We start from the raw sequence: 19,996 nt of genomic DNA on the forward strand, positions 1-19,996 counted from the left end.
TTCGCAACTTATCCATAACAAACACATTAATCCAAATAAAAAGGTGAAAAATTTAAGAAATTGCATAACCGAAACAACACGAAAGCTCAACTAATCAAATTCATCTCAATTACCATTCATATCGATCCTACTTCTCATTAAAGAGTCAGATAATTATACTTTCAGGAAGCTTAAAATCAGAAAAACGGTCAGTTCCGTATGATCTAGAACATAACAATCATAATTTGAATTTAAAATAAAATAAAAATAAAAGAAGAGGAAGAGTAGCAGTGAACCAGATCAATTGGTTTTGGGATCTGGCATGGGGAAGAGGCCGGAGCTGGCGCCGCGTGGTGGTGAAAACCCTAAGAACTTTTGCAGATTGGTACGAATACTAATTGAGCAGAGGAAGTACAAGAAGGCCATGGAACAATCGGTTGGATCGTCACCTTGTAGACCCCTGTGGCTCATCTTCATAACGATCCTGACGGGACTGAATGGTAATTTGGCGACGACCTTGCCTTCGAAGAGTGAGTTAAGAAGACCGAAGACAACGAAGAGGACAAGGGCAACGACGGCGCCGGACTTGAACTTGAAGAGGGAGAGGTCGCGGCTCGACTCCTTGAGACTGGTCTCGACGCGGTCCATCTTTTTGGTCTTAGATTTCTTGGCGATCTTGGCGGAGGATTCGGTTTTCATCGTCTCCAGCTTCTTGGCAGCCTTGTCAATTGAGGATCGGAGGGACTTGTAGGAGTTGGTGCGGTAGATGAGGAGCCAGGAGATAGCCTCGCAGATTATGGCGGTGCAAAACGAAATGGCCACGACGGTGAGGCTGTCGGAGTACTTGAAAGAGGAGAAGATCTGAGGTGTGGCCATGGGAATAGGTGGTTGTTTGGCAGGTAGGAAACAGCGAGAAAGTGCTTTTTCGAGAGTTCGATGGGGTTCGATGTCTTTGAACCCAGTTTTACTGTGACTCGCACTTCTTTTCACTCGTAGTGGGTTTCGGGAGAGGGAATCGTATCCTTTCAGTTTTTTTTACTGCAGTTTTTGGTTCAGCTATTTTTTTTCTTTCATCCTTAAATTATATGATTATGCTAATTGATTATATTTATTTTCTTTTAAATTATGTAAAAAAATTCTGTTTTCAAATTTTTAATCTAAATTTAAATATAAAATAATAATGATAATAATAATAAAATTATATATATATTTATAAGGATTACCCTTCAGAACATTTGAATGGAAAAATATAATTACAAACATAATTATATACTAATCTGTGCACTAATATGATGTAATTAGTTAAAAAGTAGATTTTATTGAAAATAATATTAATTTAAATTTTAAATATAAATAAATCAATATTAATATACAGATTAGTGTACGATTGTATTTATATATAACAAAACTCTATTTGAATTGAACTTGCATGCGGGTGTCCACCGTGGTACCATACCATCCACACATGGCTGGAAATATACATAGCTACTAATTAAATTTTTAAAAAGATATTTATAATTATAAAATGTGTAAATGTCGTGTAATTTTTTTAATAAACGTGAGTAAATATAAAATCTATTAAAAATTAATTTTTTAATTATAATCTTCACTCTTTTTTTAAAAAAATTACACAATATTTACAATCTAATATTACTTTAATACTAATAAACAAGTAGACTTAATTTAATATAACATAATTTAGTTTTTCATAATAGTTTATAATTTTTACTCTTAAAAATCAAATCTTAATAACTCAGCGGTGCAGATGTCGATCGTCTTCTACGCGGGGTTGCAATTGGAAAAGGACAACGGTTGGAGCCGCCAGCACGTTTCGTTGGGATGAGCCTATCTAGTGTGTGTGTGTGTTTTTTTTTAACCGAGTATCTTTTCCATTAGAAAGTAGAATAAGGTAGGCTTAAAAATGTCTGTAATGAATGCAACCATCTCGGGGGTGGCACATTATCCGGTGAGCACAGCCCAACAGAGTAAGCGCATCCGCCCGAAACTGGGGGGTTTCAACTTTCAGTTCAGGACTCCACAGACATCCAACGTCGACTGAAAAGATCCCCGAGGCCAACACGTGAAGGTGGCGGTAACACGGGTGGTGGGTGCTCATGGTGAGGCCGCCTCAGGCTCCCATCACTCACTCACAATTATTAATTCACAAAGCACAAAAAAAAAAGGGACTAATTATGATCGGCATAAAACAAACTCCCGTGCAGAAGCAGGCTATGACTCTAGTTTCCTGAAACGTTCTGTTCATGCATATAAAAAAACAGGCAATGCTTCTGCTCCCCATATGTTTCTTCCAGTCACGGGTACAGATTGACAGCCCCATCTTGTTTCAGTTGGGTTTTCTGCTTCGATTGAAGTTATGGTTCTGGTGGGTTTGTTTTGGTTCCAATAAAAAAGATTAATGTTGTTAGCTGCCTCGCCTTCTACCATTTTGGTTTCATGGAACTGTCTATCTATGAGTTGTTTTATTTTGGTGTTTTAAACATTCAAATTCTGATTGCTGAGTGAATGGAAGGCGGTTTCGATCACGTAACAAAGCCACTGCTGAAAAGTGAAGGTGAAAACCTCAGCCCGAATGGCCGATATTTTCGAATTGGCAACACGGTTACTGCTCTCAAGTGCGACTTCTTCTCCAAATTGCCCGACAAACTTCGCTCCGGGCTCGATCCCGAGAGTCCTTTTCGTTTGGACCTTTCTGAAAACGCTGACTTAATCAAAGGTATACACCCCAAAATCTTCGGACTTTGTTGTTCGTTTAAAAAAAAAAGGGAAAATATTTCCTTCATTCTTTCTAATCCCGCATCCCCACCTTTTATCCGAAGAGGTTGGATTAAACAACACAGGGTGTTAGAATACAGTGTCGGAGGAAATGAATATATTTTTTTGCTCCATTTACAGAAATTATTGTTGTCAGGAGTTAATTTGGCTTGCATGCACTGCATATGATGCTTGAACATCAAGTATAAGTGATTAATCTTATCTCATACATTCAAATAATTTTTCTTGCCATTTCTATTCAAATAATTTTTCTTGCCATTTCTATGTTCATTCATTTAGTTTTAATTTGCTGATCTCAGGGGAGAAGGAATACTACGCAAAACAGTTCGCCACCCTAAGGTCTTTTGAGGAAGTAGACTCCCTAGATTCGCCCGATGTTACTGATCATGATGAAGCGCAAGTTTCTGAAGAACAAGCCCAGCACGAGAGAGCGATGAACATTTCTAACTGCGCAAATATTTTTTTGCTAGCTTTCAAGGTTATCTCCTTCACATTTGTTGTCCTGTAACATGACGACAACAAAAACTAAATGTTGTTGCATGGTATTTTGAAGTAAGAAAGGGTTCAGCAAATGTTGTTCCATGCTATAGCATTCAAAACGCTCTTGTTTCTTTTACATAACATTTTCCTCTGCATAATATAGACCCTGAATGACCTTCTTGTTGTTATAACTACTGCCACCTTAGGATGATCAGATGATGATGGACTTGAGTCAAAAGTATGGACTTGTGCATGAATATGAATTGTTTGTTTCGTCAGATGCCATTTTAAACCCTGTCTATTTCTTTCTCTCAATTGCGATCCCTTTTCGTTTGTGTCCTTTTTTCTTTCTGAAAAAATGGGGCCATGTTTTGTATGGAATGACTATATTTTCATGAACTGCAGATATATGTTAGGGTGACGAGTGGATCCTTAGCCATTGCAGCATCGACACTAGATTCATTGCTAGATCTAATGGCTGGTGGTATACTTTGGTTCACACATTTTTCAATGAAAACTATAAATATCTACGAGTATCCTATTGGAAAGTTGAGAATGCAACCAGTAGGCATTATAATCTTTGCTGCTGTCATGGCTACTCTTGGTATGTTGTTATGCTATATATGAGTTGACCATTTATTAATCATGTTGCTCAGGAAATAATTATTATAATGAATGTGCACCATTATATATATGTATATATATTGTTTATTATATATATAAAACTTACTCTCTGACATAGTTGATGGTCATGAGCTCATGAGAACATTACAATCATACTGTAACCCCATCCATACAGGGTTTCAAGTGCTTGTCCAGGCTGTAGAACAACTGATCAAAGGGCAACCTTCTGAGAAAATGACCTCGGAGCAATTGGTCTGGTTGTATGCAATAATGCTGACCGATACTGGAGTGAAACTGGCCCTTTGGTTTTACTGTAGAAGCTCAGGAAACAAAATTGTCCATGCCTATGCAAAGGTTAATGAATGCTACATATATGAAAGCTTGCGGATTTTAGCAATTAAGTCATTTCTCCATGATACATTATTAATGTTATTGGCTTGTTTGAGTGATCCCTAGTCATAATTTATTGTTTTGCCTATTAATGATGATTTGCAGGACCATTACTTTGATGTGGTAACAAATGTAGTTGGTTTGGTTGCTGCTGTTCTTGGAAATCAATTTTATTGGTGGATTGACCAAATTGGTGCAATAATCCTTGCACTCCATACAATTTCAAATTGGACTGGAACTGTACAGGAAAATGCAGGTTCTCTCTCTCTCTCTCTCTCTCTCTCTCTCTCTCTCTCTCTCTCTCTCTCTCTCTCTCTCTCTCCTCGGTTTGTTTCATCAATGAGAACTGACAAGGAATTATAATTTAAAGATATAATTCCTAAATAATACAATTTCTGATATAGAGATTTTGTGGGGACGATCTTGCATGTTCCTTTTTAATGCTCAAAGCTTTATTTTATTTACATGATAGTTATGCTTCTCTTATTTACTGGTTTCTTCTTCATGTAGTCTCTCTGGTTGGACAATCTGCTCCTCCCGAAGTCCTGCAGAAACTCACATACCTTGTCCTCAGGCACCACCAAAAATCAAACGTGTTGATACAGTCCGTGCTTACACCTTTGGCGTTCTTTATTTTGTTGAGGTTTGTTGACTGATTTTTGTTTAAGCACTCATTTATATTTGTCTATATATGTTAAGAAGTATTGGGTTTGATTTGAACTCAGCATCTCTTGATAGTAAGTGAAATTACTATTTGTCCTAAAAATTTAAGTTGATCAAAAGATATAGATTTAATTATTTGTATTATATTCTTAACATTCCCTAATATGTAGGTCAAACTTTGTTTCAATGAATGGGTCTAACAAGAGTAATAAACTGATGAGATGAAATAAACTATTATTTATATTATATTCTTAATATATAAAGACAGACACACAGGCTTTATATTGAATTTCCTTTTACTTGGGATAAGCTCCAAAACGAATTTCAAGAACAAACTAATTTATACTGTTCTTCCTTACTGTGTTAAACTGTACTCATTTCAATGTTAACTTGAAATATCCTCTGGTTTTTTAAGCCTTCATTTAACTATCCTTGATTACCTTTACTGCCATTTTCCCCTTAGAAAATCAGGTTGATATCGAACTGCCAGAGGATTTGCCTTTGAAAGAAGCCCACACAATCGGAGAGTCGTTGCAGATAAAGATTGAGGAGCTCACTGAAGTAGAGCGGGCCTTTGTTCATCTAGATTTTGAGTGTGATCATAAGCCAGAGCACTCGGTTCTTAGCAGACTCCCCAGCAGCCAGCCTTGAATTTGAGCTTGCATCCTTCTTTGACTTTTTGTCCTTTTACACAAATGAATTTTGGTGGCTTGTTGCACATTTTAGTAGCCTGCTTTCTGTGAATTGTGACCTTGATATTATATGTCTACATACAATTTAGGTTTTGGTCCAACAATTTTATATTTACTCTTTTTTATGACCGTTATCCTAAGTGATATTTTCTCATCAACACTCTTATACACACACTCTCTCTAATAAATTATAGAAATGTTTCTATTACTTGTATTATGTGATAAAAACAAATGAGAAAAAAAATGGTATGATAGATGATATATGATGATAACAAAGATGAGTGCAGCAGTCATACAAGGGTATAACACAATATATAAATAAACCATAATCAGTACGTCAAATCAAAAAGCCAAAATAGATCTCAAAGGTATAACACAAATATAGAAAAATCAAGTTGTAAGCGATTCTACTCACCAATATATATACTCATTTAATGTGATTGGTCACAAAATAAACTTGATTGAAAATAGTACCAATTTGAATTTTGAATATAAAGCCATCAACAATGATACGTAAGGTCGCTTATACGTAACAAAACTCATACAATAGTACAAGCAAAACTCTTACAATATATAAAGTACACATTGATCTAAGCCTCCGTTGTATGACCTATTGAAAATCTACTAAAATGTCACAACTAATTCTTATTGGGTTAAGTCATTAACTGGGCCACCACAAACAAAACCAGGCTCCACACACATAAAAAAGCCCAACATAAGATTCTCTCGCGCAACCTTTCGGTCACAAGTGACACAGAAGATAATGGTCAATGGACCGGAACGAAGACACTACCGAAAAGATGGGCCAAGGCCCAGAATTAGGGTTTCATTTCAGTGAAGGCTCCAAGCTGGGTCCCAACTCCCAACCATCATCTCTAGCGATAGCGCGAGAATAACTTCGCAAAGTCCCAAGAGGCCTTGATTTGCAGCGCTCAAGGTTAGAATTCAATTCTCCGGTATCATTTCAGGTTCTTTTCCTGCATAAATGTTCTTACTTTGTGAACTTGATGTTTTTTCAGACATAGGCATACACGAGAGAATGCAATTCTGATATTTTTTTGGGTGCTTGTTTTAGCTTCTTACAAAATGAAAAGACTTCACTCGACTAATCCATCAAGTTGCTCCAAAGTTAAATGGCTTTATTTTTGGCTTGTTTCCTCAGGTTTCAATTGAGACCCGGTGTTTCAATGTCTTTTCTTTTTTTCCCAATTTTTGTTTCAATGCTCGTTTGTGACGACAAAATAAAGCCATATTTATAGAATTACTCTGGAATGAGTTTGCTTTGTCTCACCCCTACGTGTTTAGGGTCTTGGGAAAAAGCTACCGTCCGATATATGCGTATAAGATACATGGTGTCTGTAAGAGGTTCTAGAAAAATGGAATTTGGTTGATTTGGGAGTCCATCTACCAATTCAATCCTAGTACGGTTCTGCTGTTGCTTGACTAATCTCCAAAACCTGTTAATTATCACTTTTGTTTTTTATTCTTTATGAGATGTTGTGTATGTCGTGTAATTTCTTGATTGATTGTTGAAGGTTAAAAGCTGATGGCTGATAGTTGAGATTAGCGTATGTATAATTAATTTATGATAAAATCAACTTTTACTTTCAACAACTTATATTCCGTGTACAACAATTTAGCTGTCTGGACTATCAAAGTTATTTTATTCGGATTTGCTTTTTGTTCACATTAGTACTCTGCATCAACGTTGTTGGCTTTCTCTTGACAGAGACATAGAACAAGAAGGGATACAGGTGATCAGCAAGAATAGATGCAAGGGATATAAATCATAGACTGACCAGAGGATCTTTGAAAAGATTGGTCGTGACTTCTTTCGGTTCAGTTTTCACTATCAAATAGGCACTTAGTGCTGAAGTTGCTCCTCTGATACACGGAGTATCCCCAGAAGGGAGTAGACGAATTTTTTTCCATGAATTCCCTCTGTTCACCTACTTCTCTTCTCCTTACATCGCCTAGATGGCAGTTCACACCAAGTCTTCAAGTGCAACCACAAAATTTATGCACAAACTTTCATCATTATCGTGTTCATCAATCCTTTCCACTTTCTCTCTCAGTTCAATTCATTCCACATCATTCACTACTTACTCATAAGTTATCCACTGGTGCTACAATTCCTTCAAATGAAGGACCAGTGTCTGTGATTAACTTTGAAGACTTTGTTGAAAAAGATTGGTCATTTCTTGATTCAGATAATTTGATATCTGAAGATGAGCTTAACAAAAAGATTGAACGCATTATTACTGCAGGACAGATTGAAGAAACTTCTAAGGTTTTGGTTTCAATTGGTTCTGAAGGATTTATAGATCGGTTGGTTGATTCATCACCATGCAATCTTTTGCTTGTCGTCCATGATTCACTTTTTCTGTTAGCTGGCATCAAAGAAAAATATGACAATGTTAAGTGTTGGCAAGGAGAACTTATATATTTACCAGAGAAGTGGACACCACTAGATGTTGTGTTCCTCTATTTTCTGCCTGCTCTGCCCTTTAAACTTGATCAGGTCTTTGAAGCACTTGCAAAACGCTGTTTGCCTGGTAATTTTTTAGCAGATATTTTCATGTGCTGTTATTTATCTTGAACTTAATAGTTTCTTTTTAAAGCAGCATTCTCCCTTGACTTTGACTCATGCAAATCTCCTGTATACATCTAAGTAGAACACACCCCGATTCTTGGCATAACTTTCATTATATCAACTCTCTGCTTGTAGTATATGTTACTTCGCCAAGGACAAAAAATACTTCAACTTGCTCTACTTTGATGTGGAACAGCTTTTGTTGTAATAAACAATGGAGTTGGTGTGGTTGTGAATTACAAATCAAAATAAATAAATAAATGATGAAATGGTGTGGATGAAGCTGTATTTGCATAGACTACTAGTATATATATCATTTCTCATTAGGAGTAAGTCCCAAATGTACAAGCCTTTTGTAAAAATGTGGGCCTTATCAAGAAAGAATGAGTTTTTCATATTTTTCCATGGTGGGATCCACTTTTTTATAAAGGACTTGTGCAAGGCTTGTGCATTTGAGGCTTATATATATCATTTATCATTAGCAGAGCTTTGTCTGTCTGCTGAAAGAATAGCATGGTTCTTATACTGTGCTCTTGCTTCCTTTTTATGTCACGACTTAAGGTTATAAGTTCTTTATATTGGCTGTACAGGTGCAAGGGTGGTTATCAGCCATCCCCAAGGAAGGGAAGTCTTAAAGCAGCAGCAACAACAGTATCCGGATGTCATAATTTCAGATTTACCCGATAAGACGACTTTACAGAAAGTTGCAGCTAATCATACTTTTGACATGGTTGAATTTGTAGATGAGCCCGGTTTTTATCTTGCTGTTTTGAAGTTCTCTTAGGCGAGAAACTGAAAAGGGGAATTGTACCTAACAAAACTTGAATTTCTGTGTCATCAAAGCGTTTCATCATGACGAATTTTTCTTCACGATTTCATATTGCAAGAGTTGTGTATTTTATTTCATTTTGTAATTGATTATTGTGGATCTATTTCTTTGGTGACTGACAGACACTACATGTGGCCTTTGCTTGCCACACATCTTGTTTAGGGGGCATGTCTATCTTAGATACGTAGTTTAGGATTCGTTTCGACACTTAGAAATGATTAGTAATGAATAGTAATGAAATTATTTGAATTAAGATGTTTTATTGAATTTTGAAAAATGAGAGATTAGAAGTCAAATAAAAATATTATAAAGTTAAAAAACTAATTATGAGAAGGATATTTGGAAAAGAAATAATGAGAGATTTAAAATTTCATCTCACCATCCAAACATGCCTTTAATCCATTTATGTGAGTTCTCCAAACTTCATGATGGAAATTGCAGGTTGCTCGCGGAAACCATTTCGCCAGGCAAACTTATAGCGCAAGAGTGTGATCATTGTCCAGCCTAGGCAACATTCACAGAGCCAACGAGGTTCGCCTATGTAAAACACTTCCTGTTGTATTACAGTTGGGGAGGTTAATCCTATATAGTGTGTGTGTGTATGTATATATATATATCCATCATTCCACCAGAAATGGTAATCAAAATTGAAGCTAACCATCATTTGAGAGTAACTCGATATTCTCACACTATTTTATTACTATTCTCATACTATTTCATTACTATTTACTAACTATTTTATTACTATTTACAAATTATTACACTACTATTCACAAAAATGTTTTGAGATACTCTTAACATCTAAACGTTTCAGCCTTTCAATTCCAACAAGCCAAGAAAATAATTTAATGCCAACGGATGCTTCATTTATGAAAATAAAAAATAAAAACTGACCTCATACAGAAAACTCTTCAAACATTATGCACTCTTGAAATCCTTTTTCCTTTTTTTTTTTTTTAATCTCTCTCTCTCTCTCAGGAAAACAATTAGAGAAATGGCATAACAATCAAACCATTTCTGAAGATTATTGTGAACAGAATTACAAAGTACTCAAACCTCCATTGCCAAATTTGAAGATGGGGACTAAAATACCCAACAGCTACCTTACACTTTCTCATTACTATATTGGAAGAATGAAAACCTTATACCGTTGCTCGTTGCAAACAAGTTGTATTCTTCCACTGTATTCTCATTCTTATTTGAAGAATGATCACTCTCATGGTCTGTTGGACATTCTTGAGAAAAATCCCCAGCAATTCGTTCTTGTGGAGGCATGAGATGTGATTTACATCCGGTTGAAAGAGCAAAAGGGCCATCAAAATGGAATAAGGAAAACCCAGAGTTATCCAAATGCAATTTGGCAGAATTATCATTTTGCCCACCTTCAATCCCCAGTGCTTCTTTTGGATGTGGTCCGGTGGGAACCAACTTCTCTGTACTAGCTTTACTAAAAGCTTCTTGTCCTGCACCTGACTTAGAGATCTGAGTTGGCTCATCAGCAGTTCTGCCACTAGCTTTGGCAACTGGTTGATAAATTGGGACTGTGCTGGGCTTAAATACAGGGGCACCTACATGTTGCAGAGGACCATACTGCATGCAGAAGCGAGAGTTTCCATTTATACCGTACCCATGAGGGCCAGCATACAAATAGGGGTTGGTATGGGGAAAGGGCATTAATCCATTAGCATGAGCTGCAGGCCATGAAACTGGGTTTTGATGGTAAAAACCCATTGTTGAAGAAGCCTGAAACACTGGAAAGTGTATGTTTTGGTTATGCATTGGAGGAAGCATGCCTTGATGTTGAGAACCAATGCTAACAGCAGACAACCCACTATCAAAATTTTGTGAAATTCTTGTTGTTGGTTTCCCCATAGTAGCATTTGCTGCTCCATCCAATGAAAGACCAACTGATGCACTGCTTCCCATAACCTTCCTGCCATCTGAATTCTGGTTTTTCACCATCGTTACTACATGACACTCTGACATGCCATTTTGGATGCATGCTTCTCTTCCTTCTGATTGCTGGCTGGCATCTTCTGAATCGGATGTGGAAGAGGATTCCAGATTTCCATGATTTGAAGAGGCTGTATTGCTGTCACCCTCACTCAAGCATGCTGAGAAGTTATCAGAACTCGACACAGTACTCACAATCGGATCCAAGATCCTATTAGATGCAGTTTTATCAGAACTCCCTGCAGAACTAAGAGGACATAATCCAATTTCCTCAGAAGCCACTTGGGTTAAGTTGCATTGGCCCTTTGCTCCCACACTATATCCATTCTCATGGGGCCTGTTGGTTTCTATGCTAGAGTGTCCTGATCCCTTCGAATTGCTTTCCTCCTGATCAATATCAGCTGAATCTTCACTGTGTTCACGACAACACGTGTCACCAGATGACTTGGCAAGGTTATTATCAGGTTTTGCCCCTTCAACCTTGAGAGAGGTGGACCTCAAGGTGATTTCAGAATCTGAGTTACTTCGTGGATACTTTTTCTGTGATTCCAGGGGCTCCCATACTTTCTTGGGATGAAGCACCTCTTTTCCAGGAGGATTGTTCCCTGAGATGATCTTGTTTTTGGGTCTTCCACAACCGTCACGCAAGTATTCTATTTGATTATACTTGTTACCACGATAAAATTGCTTAGACATATCCAATGCAGGTTCTAACTTACTTGCAGCTTTGGTCTCTCGACTTACTCTGATTGTAGAAATGTGTGTATCAACCCTTGGTCTATAATCATTGTTCTGGTTACAGCTGCAAGAATGGAGGTCATATCTATCACTCAATCTGTTACTTGAAAACTTATCATTAAACTTAGGGCCACAATGTCGACCATTTGACTTTGGAACATTCATCCTCAACTGCCTATTGGATCCATTGATGCCCCTGGAAGGAGTCTCAATGTTATCACCATAGTATCTTGGCTCAGATCTATTAACCACAGCAGGCCTACATTCTGCAGCTACATATCGGCGTCTGTCAGACCACTTCAAAAATGGATCCAGTGGAACTTCTTTCTGAAATTTTGGTCTCCGACGAGAAAAATTCAATTGCTCAACTGTAAAAGAATCATTCCAATCTTTTTCATAGGTAAGTTCCCCATCAGGACTATCGTAGGAGTGGTCTTGCATTTTCGAACTACTATAAGCATTTGAAAAGTCTTCTTGAATATCAGGAGATCCAGGCCTAGATAGAATGGTATCACCTTCACTAACTGAATCCCGGCAGCTGAGGGGATTGTTTGGATCCTCATGTGATGATTCTTCCTTTGAGACATCAGGATGAAAAATGGTTTGATTTGACTCTGAGCATTTTTGTTCCTTATCCTTTTCTTTCTCTTTTAACCTTTCCTTTCGTCGGAGCTTTTTCTCTCTTTCTTTCGTTCTTCTCCTCTCTTTGCGTGCTTCTTCTTCACGTTTTTCCTTTTCTTCTTCTTCAAGAAGTTTCATCTATAGGGAATGAACACATTAGTGAGACAAATTTCTACCAAGAAATGGTTTGCCTAGTCTATTTTTTTGGGGGGCTAAAATCCTATACTTAAATACCAAAAATATCAAGACCTGCTTTTCCAATGTGATAATTTCTTTGCATGCAACATGAACACGTTCTTCCAGCAGTTTCAGTGCAAGGCAGACAAAGATACTGTGTGCATTTTGGCGTGCTGTTCCTTCTCTGAAAGCCTTTTCAACCTGAAAGATGGCATTCACAAGAATCAGGTGAAGAACGAGTTATACATTCATATAGGGACATAGACAAGCTCCACTTTAGCATGCCTTTAAAGACACGCAACAATACTTGAAACTGAATTCAGGAGTACTGGACAGCTGCTAAACCATTTGGAGTTGACTTTAAGAAAATTGAGAGAATTTATATGGGCCAACTATTTCTTTGGAAAGAATTTTATTTATACTTGTAAATCGTAGCAATAACAAAAGAATTGAACAGTTGATCAGGCATATGAGGTAGCTTAATGATCTAGACCACAGAAATTGAACCCACCCAACAAGTCCTCATATCCCAAGATCTTAAGGTTGGAAAGAAAATCTTCCATTGAATCATTGTTTACTGCATTTTTTCATCATTATTATCCACTGTTGGCTGCTGAATACTTATTACACTAACCATCTCAACATGTTCACACTTATTCCATCACTGTGTTTTGTGTTGGGGGGAGCACCCCTTTCTTGATTAGCTAAACATGTGTAATAAAAATAAATCCTATGTCCATTATTTTGTTTTGGGTTTAGTGATCAAACAACAGGCCAGTTGGACTCTTCCACCTCTACATTCTTACTGTAACTCTTTCTTTTATTTTGGGAAAAAAACTTTTTTTGATGAATAAATAAGGTATATTGATCAAAAAATGGCAATGTCAGTACACAACTCTAATGCCCTAACTAGGTAGGCACATTAGAGACAAGAAAATCATGAAAGGCCATGCCGTTAAAATCAACAGCAATAGCCCAACTACAGAGAGTTCTAAAAAATAAAAGTTTAAGCTCCCCTAACGATCTCTCTTGATCTTCGAAAGTCCTCGCATTGCGCTCCTGCCATAGGCACCACATAATGCATAGAGGGATCATCTTCCAAATTTGGGAAAAAAACTTGCAAAAACTATGTGACAAACATCTTCTTCAATCACTCTCTGTGGAGAACCAATCATAAATAGTACAAGGGATCTCTATGCAATTATAGTCTCCTCTTAGACCAACTACCAGTCTAGTACCTGAATTTGGAAATCATTGTGTTTCTAGTACTACTTTCCTAAAACCTGTTATATTTTAAAAAGAAAAAGAAAAACACACACACACAAAAATGGTTACTAAAGTGAACATGCCTGTTCCTTAAAAATAACAGTTGCAGCATCTAGAAGAAACTCTCGGGCAAGCTCAGGACTCTTCGCATGTTTTTGGGGACGGGAGCATTCTCCATCCAGCTCGTTTCCATCCTTGTCCATGGAATCATCATCCTGAAAGTATTAGACAAAATAAAAGATTAATCTAAATCTCACAAAGCATTACCTTCATAGATATTTGTAAACAAGAAAGTAACAAATTCTGAATGCATCAAAAGAAGTTAACTAGACCTATGGAGATAGAGCTACCCTACCTCTTCTTCCTCAGCCTCTTCAGCATGCTCAAAAAACCTTCTGATACTCTCCCCTCTTGTGATTGTCACAAACCCATCCCCAACAACAAGCCTGCAATGCACACATTGATGACCCTTTAATCCATGAGCTTTTACGAAAAGCTCAGTGCAGCGACCATCTAACTTCCAAGCTTTCAGAGTGATAAAGCATGAATTTAAACCGCCAAGATCTAGGCCACTGACTTGGATGCTTCCATCCATTCCAACATTTTCAAATTCCAGAATATCAGATTTCCCTTCTCCCGTTCCAACTGCCCACTCAAAGTGATGGTATGTTCCCACAGTGTCTGAGAAAGTTTGGCGCCAATCAGCTTGAATTGTGTCATCTGATACCTGAGAAGATTAAAAAGAACCTTTTTTTTCATAATAGGCACAACATCCATATTGAATCCACACAGAAAGCCCCAAAACATGTTATCAAAGTATCAAAACCACCATCTCAGCATTTTTCTTTGAACTATTAAGTTGAAATTTACAAGAATTTGTAATGATAGGGTTCAAAAAGAGAGGGAAGAGAGGAGGGGCGGGGGGGGGGATTTCGGCCCTTGGAAGGAATGGGCAAAGCCACACCTCGCATTGAAAGGCCGTATCTGCAACACAAAACCAACTAGTGCAGCGGGGTTCTCTCCGCAAGCGCTTCAGCTCCTTCAGCTCCTTGAACTCGCGAATGACATTCCTTCTGCAATCTCTGCAAAATCTCTTGCTGTCGAATCTGTGCATGCATGTCATATGCTTATAAGAAAACAGAATAATGTGACATGAGATCCTAACGGAACAGTATGTAGCATTAGCATAAGTCTAAATGGGCAAGAGCGTTGGATGAATATGCCACATATTCAAGTAATTGATGTGCAACAAGTGGGACAAAACAAGCAAATAACTGCATGCAATTTTCAAGGAATGCCTCTAGTTATAAGAATGTGACTTTATTTCTTCCTTCCTTTGACTGCCTCTTGCCAGCTCCCACCCTTTAAAGCCTTCGAACACATGCACTTATCAACAAGATTGTATTTTGTAAATCTTCTAATGATGATATCACCACGTCCTTCTTGAAAGTATCAAATTACACTCATGGTGGTATTTTTTTCCTAATAGTTATCAAGATCTTAATCATGGATGGAGCCAAGGGTACTACAGAAAGAGTGTAAATATTTAGCTTGCCAATCCCCTTCCAATGAATGCTACACGTTTTAGAAACCTACTCTCCTATGGCAAACCCTGACAGGAAGCATCGCATAGTAGTAGACTTTGATAGGAGACAACAGTCCTATAACGAAACCTGCCCCAGGGATCTTGAAACGTTTCTAATTAATAATGCCATTTACAGCTGATGCATCTAACAGTGCCAAGTCATTCTGCTCCTTAAGATTGGTTATCTGGTGAAGAGGAAAGGAAATATATACCCATATAGTAATTCTACCGTCATAATACTGCTACAAACGTTGTATGGGCGCTTGGTGACTTGCTGAATAAAAGAGGAGAAATTTCAAAAAATCATCACACAAGCCATTTCCTTAGTAGTTCTGCGGTTGACTAGAGGAGTCAAATGGTGGGCCATTGAGAACACATTCCCTTCCCTTTCTTTGTTTCTTTCAAATAGGACATGAAAAATTATTTTTCTTCAACCATTTTCCTTATTATTTTCTTTTCTCACCCATCTCCTTCAAACCAAATAGATTTCCTTCCCTGGCATCTCAGTCAAACCATACATAATTGCCCGGCTTTAGCTCACTTTTCCTTCTCTTGTTTTTTCCTCTTTCTCTATTTGCATCCAAAAACAGTGCAAGTCCTGAATACTTTGCATGGCACCTTTATCTCATTGAGTCTCAAACTTCCCAAGCAAAAGTCAAGGATCAAGGCATCTACTAGTTAATGGACTCCTTTGGTATGAGCAAGGCCCTCTAGATTCCCCAAATAGAAAAACTAAAAGCAGGTGCAGTCAAGATAAATTTGGAGCGTTGCTTGCCCCCAAAAACAAACATGTAGTATACTCCTTGATTGCAACTCGTTTATTCTCGTGATCTAATACCATTTCCTTTTTCCCATGTGAGATATATAAAAGAAAATTGACAAAAACTTTGTCACGTACAGCACATCTCCCAACCACTCTTGAAGCCTAAACTTATCAACATCCTAACTACGTGCCCATCAGATATTTATTTGTAAATGTGATACCTCATTCTAATAATTAAAAAGGTTAGGTGCTGTATGAGATCCCACATTGCTTGAAAATGAGAAGTTTTTGCTCTTTATAATGTTCCAATAAAGCTCCAATTGTATCATTGACTAATCCTTTTGGAGTATAGGCCGTGTGACTTGGATTTTCCATTGGGGCTTCACAAATGGTATCAGAGCCTATCCCAACAAGAAATATAGAACTTCAGTCGTGCCACCTACGACAGACTGGCCCGACGTCCTCGTCGAAAATATAAGGAGGGAGATTGTGATACCCCATTCTAATAAGTGATAAAGATAGGTGGTGTATAGGATCTCACATTGTTTGGAAAAGAGAAGTTCTTACTCTTTATAATGTTCTAATGGGGCTCCAATTGTATCATTGACTAGTCTTTTTATAATATAGATCATGTTACTTGGGCATTCCATTAAGGAGTTACAAATGGTATCAAAACATATCCCAATCAGAAATGTGAGACTTGAGTTGTGTCACCTACGACGGACTACCCAACAAGAATGTCGAAAATATAAGGGGCAGAGATTGTGATACCCCATTCTGATAAGTGATAAGGGTAGGTGGTGTATGAGATCACACATTGCTTGGGAATAAGAAGTTATTGCTCTTTATAATGTTACAATTGGGCTCCAAATATATCATTGACTAGTCATTTTGGAATATAGATCATGTGGCTTGGGCCTTCCATTGGGGCTTTACAATAAAGTTGTCCGTATGAAAGATAAGGTTTTTTTTTTTAATCAACCTGCAGATTTGTGCTGAGACTATCAAATGTTTCAATAACTTTTTTTTTTTGATAAATAAACAAATTGTATTGATCAATGGCAAAGCCAGTATTACAACTCTAATGCCCTAACTAGGTAGGCACATTAGAGACAAGAAAATCATGCATGGCATGCCATTAAAATCCACAGCAATGTTTCAATAACTTGATAGACTTTAAAGGCATCTGAACCAAAAGACAATCTTTGAAAAAACCAGAATGGTTTAAGAAGGCTTAAACCCCTAAGCCACACAAAATGTGAAAAGTAAACATCATATATGCAGCCAAATTAACATTTTCTTTTCTTCTGCATCAGTTTTAACATGAATGACCACCTCCAATGTAAGCATACATCTGGCAGTTCCAATAATAGAAACTCACTTATTTACCATTAATTATCATTCATTTTTTGGCCAACATAAACTAAGGCCTAGTTTGGATAGCAAAAGTCTCTCATCTCATCCTATTCATCTTATCTTAATATCCAAACACCACAAACACAAACAATTTTCAATTTCCATTCTTCAACTTTTTCATCTAATCATTACCTAATCATTACAATTTTCCCAAACTTCCAAACAAAATACAAAAAACAATTCAATTTTTTCAAATCCCAAAACAAAAATTATATTCTAACAATATTTTAATTTTATAATATTTTTATTCAATTTTTTTCCCTTTCCTAAAACCCCATATAACATCTCAACTCAAACAATTTCACTAATATTCACAAATCATTTCACTACTTTTCATAGATCATCTCATCTCATCTCACTATCCAAACGAAGCCTAAATGTTGCGTATAAGGAATGAGCATATAGGTAAAACACCTGTACATAAGCCTCTCAATAAAATCCTCTTCCTTCATCCTTAGAAGAGACTGTCGGGTTTCTTCTCCAAGAGCTGACCAGAAATCCAGCAAAGTGTCACAAGAAAGCCTGGCAGTGTGCAGTGCACATGTTTCCCTAATTCCATGTCCTCTGCCATAACTCGTAATTCCTTGACTTATCCAACCCCGACCACTCCCACCACAAGCATCAGGATAAAGCAATTCACGTTCCCGTTCCCTCACACGTGCACTATCAAAGACCTGATTCGGGTAAAATGTCAGCTGCTAAATTATTGCAGTATAGCTTAACAATCTAATTGCAAAATAAAATATTATTGGAAATTACATTTTGAAGTCCCTTGAGAGACTTTGCATATAGATAGCAATCCATTAGTGTCAGTGACCCGTCACGTGTCGTAATTAGACCTCCCCAAGGATGGACAGATGGATCTTGCATTTCATCTTGGCAACCCTGAGTGATACTTGATCCACCATTGTTTTGAGTTTTTGAGGCCCCCTGTCTGTTGCAGAGAAGATGCCCACCTGCTCCCTCCTGCTGCAAAGACTTTCCATACATGACAATCTGCAAAAAACCTTCAAGCAGTAACCCATTGCATCGAGAGCAGTACATATTTTTACGAGCTTGCTCAAAGAGGGTTTGCTTGTCAATCCTCAGAAGCTCTTGCCGAGCTTGCAGCGACAACTCACTCCAGAACTAGTCAAAAGTAAAAGACATTTCGTAAGTGACAAATCACACCATCTTGTGAGTTGCACACAAACTTAAACAACCACATACTCATGCAACATGGCATATAGTGAATCAGAATTTATAATTGTCCCTAGAAACTTATTAGCTTAACGTCAATCGTTGATACAATCAAGAAAACCTAGAACCTCACTTCATCAATGGATTGAAAAATGGCTCATACTCCAAGATGAAACGCCAAACTCTTCTATCCCCAGTTTGTATGTGCATATTTCAGTTCATGTATTTTGGTTTCCTTTTTGTAGATAAAGAGACACATAAAATCCCACCATGAATTACGTCCTTTTATTCCAGTTTCTAAGAATCCAGGATTATGACAGACCGAATAACCAGAGCTCTAATATCTCATTCTCTAGCTACAAAGTTATGTACTACGAAATAGGCGCCAATGTGTTTATCATCAACTGGAAACATAAATCCTGATTTCCAGTTAAAGTTAACAAAACAAGTAATATATCAAGTGCAGCGTTTCCAAATAAATAAACCACAAGCTAACCTGTCTAGAATGGATCTGATGGATCAAATACGCATAATCCAGTCAAAACAAAGCCTCTAGCTATAAATCACAATCTGAGCCCCACAAAAATTCGTTGTCTGAACGCTTAGTACTCCAAGATCCCATACAAACTCAACCCGCCCGTCGAAATCCATATAAATTTAATAGAAACCAATGATCTAAATCAATTTTAATTATTCTTAAAACGAGAGAAGGATTCTAATTCTAGTACCTTCTGGAGCTGGTTGTAGCTAACATCGTCGCCATGTCTGGACCAAAACACGTTGGCCGAGAGCGAGTACGACGCCGTTGAACCATTACTAAATTGGTCATTCCTGTGCGCTAGACCTGGCATTTTCTTTTTCAGGCGCTTGTAGAATCGTTCACCGATGCTTCCATTCCTGTCCCTTGATTACTGCCGCGTTCTCGTTTCGATAAGAACCGAATCCGATCGATAAACTGAAAATTGAATCGAATCGGATTGCTGAACACGCAATTTGATTAGAAAAAACCGAATTAATTGTAAATTACAGATCGACGAGTCTCCGGATCAAAACGGTACGGCTTGGAGGTGAATCTATGGATTGGTTTGGATTGGTGCGGCGAGAATTGGAAGAGATTTAGAGAGAATGACGTAGGGGTTTTGGTCGAAAAGACGATGGAGTTTTGGTGTTCCCCCCGTCTATATATTTTGTAGATTGGTAATGGGAGCTATTTGGGGGCACCGTTAAAAGGGATGTTGAGTTACTGTTACATTTC

The 19,996-nt window shown here is 37.5% G+C and overlaps 3 protein-coding genes and 1 pseudogene across 3 annotated transcripts; 2 read left to right on the forward strand and 2 right to left on the reverse strand.

Moving 5' to 3' along the window:
- Positions 1–86: 86 nt before the first annotated feature.
- On the reverse strand, positions 87–1,020 carry LOC122276329 (calcium load-activated calcium channel-like). The gene has a single exon (XM_043085961.1). The coding sequence runs from the start codon at positions 853–855 to the stop codon at positions 280–282; it is 576 nt and encodes a 191-aa protein (XP_042941895.1). The 5' UTR covers positions 856–1,020; the 3' UTR covers positions 87–279.
- A 748-nt stretch (positions 1,021–1,768) lies between these two features.
- Positions 1,769–7,571, forward strand: LOC122276029 (annotated as a pseudogene).
- On the forward strand, positions 7,552–9,092 carry LOC122276032. Its single transcript, XM_043085450.1, has 2 exons — positions 7,552–8,176; positions 8,805–9,092. The coding sequence occupies exons 1-2, from the start codon at positions 7,552–7,554 to the stop codon at positions 8,996–8,998; spliced, it is 819 nt and encodes a 272-aa protein (XP_042941384.1). The 3' UTR covers positions 8,999–9,092.
- Positions 9,093–9,884: 792 nt separating this feature from the next.
- Positions 9,885–19,947, reverse strand: LOC122276028. Its single transcript, XM_043085439.1, has 8 exons — positions 19,470–19,947; positions 18,322–18,690; positions 17,977–18,236; positions 14,763–14,904; positions 14,154–14,525; positions 13,882–14,013; positions 12,605–12,733; positions 9,885–12,493 (listed from the first exon to the last, which is right to left on the reverse strand). Exons 1-8 carry the CDS (start codon positions 19,590–19,592, stop codon positions 10,148–10,150), a joined length of 3,873 nt encoding a protein of 1,290 aa, XP_042941373.1. The 5' UTR covers positions 19,593–19,947; the 3' UTR covers positions 9,885–10,147.
- Positions 19,948–19,996: the final 49 nt, after the last annotated feature.

Source organism: Carya illinoinensis, chromosome 9, assembly GCF_018687715.1.
Source record: "Carya illinoinensis cultivar Pawnee chromosome 9, C.illinoinensisPawnee_v1, whole genome shotgun sequence".
NCBI classification, from domain to species: Eukaryota; Viridiplantae; Streptophyta; class Magnoliopsida; order Fagales; family Juglandaceae; genus Carya; species Carya illinoinensis.

Coding starts and splice junctions, on each gene's coding strand:
- LOC122276329 (XM_043085961.1), bottom strand. CDS start 855: ATGGCCACACCTCAGATCTTCTCCTCTTTCAAGTACTCCGACAGCCTC.
- LOC122276032 (XM_043085450.1), top strand. CDS start 7,552: ATGAATTCCCTCTGTTCACCTACTTCTCTTCTCCTTACATCGCCTAGA. Junction 8,177..8,804: donor TGCAAAACGCTGTTTGCCTG/GTAATTTTTTAG, acceptor TTGGCTGTACAG/GTGCAAGGGTGGTTATCAGC.
- LOC122276028 (XM_043085439.1), bottom strand. CDS start 19,592: ATGCCAGGTCTAGCGCACAGGAATGACCAATTTAGTAATGGTTCAACG. Junction 14,014..14,153: donor AAGAGGCTGAGGAAGAAGAG/GTAGGGTAGCTC, acceptor TAATACTTTCAG/GATGATGATTCCATGGACAA. Junction 12,734..13,881: donor CTGTTATTTTTAAGGAACAG/GCATGTTCACTT, acceptor GCCATCTTTCAG/GTTGAAAAGGCTTTCAGAGA.